We start from the raw sequence: 6,146 nt of genomic DNA, 5'->3' as shown, positions 1-6,146 counted from the left end.
ACGTGGCAAGTGCGGGGACGGGGTGAGCCGGGCCCTGTGGAGGCGGCGGCTCTCTCAGCCCTCCCCTCCCACCACAGCGCCGCTCTGGGGACCCGGATAGGCTCTTGGCCTCTCTGACTGCACCCTTGGTTTAACCTCACTCCGACCTATTTCCCGAATGCAAGTGGGAAATGCTTCTCAACTGGGAACCTGACACCGCTCCTCCATGGAAATCCTTCACAGGCTCCCTGCTGTATACCCCCAGCCTCGCAGCTGGGTCCCACAGGCTGACGCTCGGCTCCCTCAGGACCCGCTGAAAGGGGCTTTGGGGCGCACAGCCCTCACAGGAGAGGGCAACTCACACCCACGCTTCTTCCCTGTTATTAAAAAGGAAGGGGTGCGTGGGGGGAAGGGGAGAGGAAGTGCTGGCTGCTCGGAATGGCAGGGGGAACCGTGTGGATGAGAGTCATGCAGCTCGCCAGCCTCCTCCACCTCCTGAGCTGGGGGTGCTGTGCATCTTACGGGAGCAGACACTGGACTGACCAGCCTGAGGCCGCCTCAGACCCGGGGTCTGGTGCCCTTGCCCATGGCTGCCCTGTGGGTGTGGGATCCCAACTCTTCAGAGCTCACCAGTCGGAGATCGGCTGCTGGTCAGAGGCACAGACGAGAGCTGAGCAACTGGGAGGCAGTGACCAGGGATGAGCCCGCGGTCCCCTAGCACAGCAACGTCCCAGCCCACGGGCTTGGGAGCCTCCCATAAACACAACAACCCTGGGCCTGTCGCAGTTTCTACAACAATGAGAATATTTATTTTCTCCAGAGGGTAAAAATAACATTTTTCTCTCTTTTGTAAAAGTTAAGTACCATTACATTCCATTTTCTTAAATAACAAAATCCTAAAAATATATATTAAATCGTATACAGTGCATCACACTTCATCTTATATTTTAAAATACATGATGTTTCTATTTTATTCTCAAAGTTGCATATTAAGAGCATATTTACAGGTAAAGCCTTGTCATCCAGAGTCAGGAGCCCCTTGGGAAGGTGAGTCTGGGTGTGGGCGGTCCTGACGCCATGAGGACCCCGTGGCAGCAGCCCCCACCCCCACCTGTGCTCCTGGCGACACGTCCTTTCCAAAGCAGCGGACTGACCTGGACTTTCCCCTACACCCCACTGCTGCCTCACTGAGTGTGTTCAACTCGGCAAGACGGGAACCTAGGAGATGGGCCCCCGGGGTCTGCAGGCTGAGGGTGAGGCCCCATCCCCCTGAGCTGGCCAGCCTGAGGGGAGGCAGCTGCTGCGGCTGGAAGAGAAACACCCCACACCAGGGCGGCTAAGCTGAGAGCCCCAGCCAGGAGGTAGAACAGTGAGGAAGGTAAACGAGACACCAGAGAAACAATCAGAAGGTTAAACATTCCCAAGACGGCAGCAAAAGCAGACGTCAAACAGCAAGGGAGACTGGGAGCCAAGAGGCTGCGGGCCGGCCCGGCTCTATGGGAGGCCGGGTGCGGCCAGACCAGGGACCGACCTCAGAGGCCGCCCACCGGCAAGTGCTCGGGAAGATGAAGTGCCAGGACTCACAGGGGTGTGGCGACACTGGGGTCAGGACGACCTGGCTGGATACGGAGCAGGTCGGACCACTCCTGCCAGGGGCTGACAATGGGCAGGGCGGCGGGGGGCTGGGTGGGGGGCGCCCCCTCCCCCCTGGGTTTGGCAGAAGGGCCAGGACAGCTGCGCCTGCAAGTGCTCTGATCTCTGTGGGTTTCTGGCTGACTGGAGTCTTGAGCCAGAGCCCACACTTCAGAAGTTACAGCAACCTGGTTACCTCACTCACGCCCAGAAAGGGGGGGGCCTCAGCCCTGTTCTGATGTGTGGGCACCTGGGTTCATTCCTCTTTCCTTCTCTGTTCTGTGTGCCCCTGGCCACTTGGGGAAGAACACGAGCCCCGTGAGCCTTCTCCAGGGGCCAAGAGGCCAGGCTCCCCAGCTGGCTGGAGTGGGGTGTGGGCTGAGGGGGGGTCTGGGTCCCAGCAGCACCCCATCACCCCAGGGCAGGGATGCTTTGCTCCACCGGGGTCCTCGGAGCCTCTACGCGTCCTCTTACCTAAGCCCGTGTGATCTGTCGTGTGCTCTGCTCAGGGTCACCCTTTCCAGTCCCCTCCAACCCCTACTTTCTCGCCTCTGAAGTGGTTTCTTAGCAGATCAAGTGCTGCCCCTTGGGTGTTCCTAGGTGCAGACGCCTCCCCTCTTCTGGGACAACTTGTGTCTCAAGTGTTTACTTAGGTGCAGGGGGCCCCTCCGGGCAGGTGGCTGACAGGTTCCAGCCAAGGTCATGGCCAGGTCAGGCTTAGAGACTTTGGCCTGGGACAATTTACGGCCCTCTCCCCCTGTGCCACCCTAAGGCTGGTGTGGGTCTTCAGGGCTGCTCCTGGGATGGTAAGTGGATCTTGGGTCACTGGGCTGCACCTGGGGTGGCAGGATGGATAGCACTGGGCTTCCAGCACCTTGGGGATCTCTGAGAAAGGGCTCCTCCGGCTGCTCAGATACATGGTGACCTGAAGTCACCAAGTGTGACAACAGCAGGTGGGCCCACGGGACGCACCAGGGCCAGTGGTCAGAGGGAGCCCGCAGCTTTGAGCAACTGCTCCTGGTTGGGCAGAGCCCTCCCGGCCACAATCCCACATTCCCTCTGCGTTGCTCAGGGACCTAGTGACCACACACACCTGACACTTGTGTTTGAGAGGAGATTCCACAAAGGCCGGGAATAGCTTGGAGGGGAGACTGCACATGCCATACATCCCAGTGGTCCTTGCACGTGGCAGGCCTGTCTCCAGATCCCGGGGGCCGGCAGACAGCTGCTCCAGGGGAACTGCCTTTCCAGATCAAAGCCTCCCCCGGGGCCTGGGGCAGTGCCCCCGCCCTCCTGTGAGCTTGCTGCGTCTCCCACTCTGACTCTCCCCCCATGCCAGCTCCCAGCGTCTCTCTGGCCACTGGGGTCACCTCCCTGCAGCCCCACGTGGCCTTCTGTCTTTCTGGGAGCCAGCGTGGCAGACCCCCAGGGAAGGCCAAACGAGGAGCAGCCCAGGGGCTGGGGGAGGGGGGCAAAGTGCCCAAACAGGGAGCGGTGAGGCCCAAGGCCTACGTGCCCATAGGACAGCCTCACTCTGAGAAAAGCCAGACCCGCCCGCGGGGGCTGGGCCCTCCTCCCAGCTGCTGTGAGGGATGGCACCAACTCTACCACCCACGGCCACTGCAGCTGCAGCTCTCCATCTCCGGAGGCCTCTCCTGGAGGGGCTCCGGTTCCCACGCCCTCCCTCCTCACTCTGCACACCACTCTCTGCGGCTCCCCTCTGGGTCGGGGCAGGAGGGTGGTGGGACCAGAGACAAGAGCCCTCTCCTTCCCCGCCAAGCCATTCCAAAGCCCACCCTGTCCCCATAAGAAGGGGCATGGAGACCACCGAATGCCTAGGCCATGGGGAATTTCTCATCCTCTTTTAAAAGGAGGGATAATTAAAGGAGGGACTGCTGGCGCCCGGGGTCACAAGACGCTGCCTGGATGCTCCGCCATATACACTGTTCTGAACAGAGAGGCAGCTTAGGAGTCACCAGACGGGGCTTGGCTTGGGCTCCACGGGACCTCAAGCTGCTCAGGGACGAGGCCAGCAAACCCAGTGAGGAGTTACTGAGCACCTAGAAAAGCTTTCGGTGAAGTCTGCTGTGTGAACAGACGGCTGGACATTTCTTATGACCATCCCTCAAACCTATCTGCTGGTCACCAAGCTGCACAAAGAAGCCATAGAAAGTAGCCACAGGTGAACGTGTCAGGTTTGACCTGACGGCCTTCCAGGCTGGAGGAGAACCATCCTGCCCAGAGCCCAGAGCTAGCACAGAGCATGGGCCTACATCATGGGCAGGGCAGCTAACGCCCAGGAGTACCGGACCAGGCCACCCCTCGGAAGAGCCTCAGAACTCTCTCTGCCTGGCCTGTTCCAAAGCAGCAAGACCAGGAGAAAGCCATCTGTGCATGGACAAAACTGGGAAGAAGCGCTACCTACCCACTACCTGACAGTCGTCTAGAATGTACCTGAGCCCCACGCCTGACGCAATCATCCCGTCACCTCAGGCCCCATTGTTCCAATCCCCCACTCCTAGATCAGAGTGAGACGCAGGGGGCACAGACCGGGGACCTTGAGTCTCTCTCCTGAGTGTGGTGATGAAGCAGGTTGAATCCAGGCCAAGCAGCCCAAGTGTCAGGTGCCCGCCCAGTCAGAAGACTGCTGCCCCGGAGGAGGCCAAAGGTGAGGCAGGGAAGAGTCGGTGGAAGGAAACCATGGGAGAGGCAGTCCCCAGGGGCGTCGAGTACAGAGGGATGTCGTGTCCTGGGCATGGAGGGGGAGCTTTTAGTCACTCACAAGAGGATTACGGTCATCTGGTTGACTCTGACACTTGAGCTTCTTCTTAAAGATGGAAATCGAAGTAGAAGGCTCGTAAAAAATGCTCCAAATTTCCCCCGACGTCCCTGGTTGATGACAATCCCTAAGGTCCCCTGAGGCAGGAACGCGATGGGATCTGTCCAACAAAAATATCTTAATTTTCAAGTCTAAGCATCCAAAAGTGAGATACCTGCTACCTATGCAAAGGAATCAGAAAGCTAGAGCATAGAGCATGCATCCAAAAGCAACCTACCATTGTTTTCCCTGAAAAATGTACAGTGCAGGGTGGCAAGGCCTATGAGTAGTGCCAAAGTGGCCAAGGGCAGCCTTTACAGGGCAATAGAGGAGCCAGCATTTAATGTATGAAAGTCTGTGGCAGCCTCAGGGCAACTAAGCCCACGCATCGCAACCACCGAGCCTGTGGGCTGGAGCCCTCGAGCTGCACAGCTGAGCCCACGTGCCGCAGGTACTGAAGCCCGCACACCTAGACCCTGTGCTCCGCAACGAGAGAAGCCACCACAGTGAGAAGCCTGCGCACTGCAGCAAAGAGTAGCCCCCACTCAAAAACGCAGGACAACTGAGTCAGAGCACAAGCCAGAAAGTTGGGGAAAAGGTAGCTTTTACACCAACGCTCCTCCTTGAAATGGAGGAAACTTTATGTCAATTATCTCAATAAAACTGGGGGGAAAAGAGAAACGGAGAGAGCCTGGACTGGGAACCACAGGAAAGACAGAGCAGAGGTCCCGGAAGACGAGCAAGCCCTTCTGTAGGTGCACAGGCTCCCGTGCAGAACAACCGCCCCTTTCCTGAAAGGCAGAGCAGTTAAACCTGAAAAAGTGGAAGAGAAGGAATTTTTTTCCCAAATTGGTCAGAATTGAAGGGTGAAGCTATTATAAGCTTCCTAAATAACTGCTTTAAAATAATTATTAAACAATAGTTAATAAAACTTCTCTTCCTAAGACTGTCTCACAGATTCTAGACGGCATCAGGAAATATACCTGGTATTATCCTAGGAATCTTTGCTGTTACGTAAATCACAAATCAGCACAAACCAGAACAATGGAAATTGTCCTGTTTTATGCCCGGACTATTTCAGTCCGCGTGAAATGATATCCTCTAGACTGGGGAGCAAACACAATCCCTCAAACCTTAGTGAGATTTGTTCAGGTGGACAATTCACTCTACAGAGAATGAGGGATGTCTACGGCTGTACACTGCCCCATGCGTGTTGAGCACTTTGGAATTGTGTTCTGATGTTACAAGTGTTTTCAGACAACTGAAACGAAGTAGGAAATTACCTTCCCTTCCTGGGGCCGGGCAGCTCCCGTACTCACCTGAACGTGATGTGCAGAAGTATCTTTGCTACAATGGCTGTAACCGTGAGGATGAGGAGTGTTGCCAGGCCATACACTGTCCATCCTGCAAGTGTAAAACACAGGAGTGAGTTTGCACAAGGGGTGAATTTCGGACTGGGTGTGAGTTCAGTTTTCAGGAGGAGGTCTGTGTGGAGCCCTGAGGGAGCCCTGGCAGCTCGGGGTTGGGGGGCAGGCTGGCTGAGGGGTTCCTGGCAGGTGGGCATGGCCACAGGATGCAGCTGGAGCAGGGCTGGCATGGAGACCCAGTCCTCTGAGCACCTCGCCTGGTTCCTGACTCCCCTGTGGAGAGAGGCAGGCAGTGTGGTTCAAAGCACACTCAACTCAGAGTCAAAAGGGGTGGTACACATTCCATCTCC

General features: G+C 57.0%; 1 protein-coding gene across 3 annotated transcripts in view; it reads right to left on the bottom strand.

Moving 5' to 3' along the window:
• Nucleotides 1-761: 761 nt before the first annotated feature.
• KREMEN1 (kringle containing transmembrane protein 1) overlaps nt 762-6,146 on the bottom strand; it is a 53,710-nt gene continuing 48,325 nt past the window's right edge. For all 3 annotated transcript variants that reach the window (XM_027956688.3, XM_027956689.3, XM_042234782.2), the window contains exons 8-9: nt 5,749-5,833; nt 762-4,550 (exon numbers count right to left, since the gene is read on the bottom strand). In XM_027956688.3, coding sequence (XP_027812489.1) covers nt 4,382-4,550; nt 5,749-5,833 — 254 coding nt within the window. In that variant the 3' untranslated portion in view covers nt 762-4,381. The remainder of the gene's footprint in view (nt 4,551-5,748; nt 5,834-6,146) is intronic.

Source organism: Ovis aries, chromosome 17 (genome assembly GCF_016772045.2).
Source record: "Ovis aries strain OAR_USU_Benz2616 breed Rambouillet chromosome 17, ARS-UI_Ramb_v3.0, whole genome shotgun sequence".
Taxonomy (NCBI): Eukaryota; Metazoa; Chordata; class Mammalia; order Artiodactyla; family Bovidae; genus Ovis; species Ovis aries.
The sequence above is the reverse complement of the archived record's forward strand: the minus strand, read 5'-3'. Positions and strand labels throughout refer to the sequence as shown.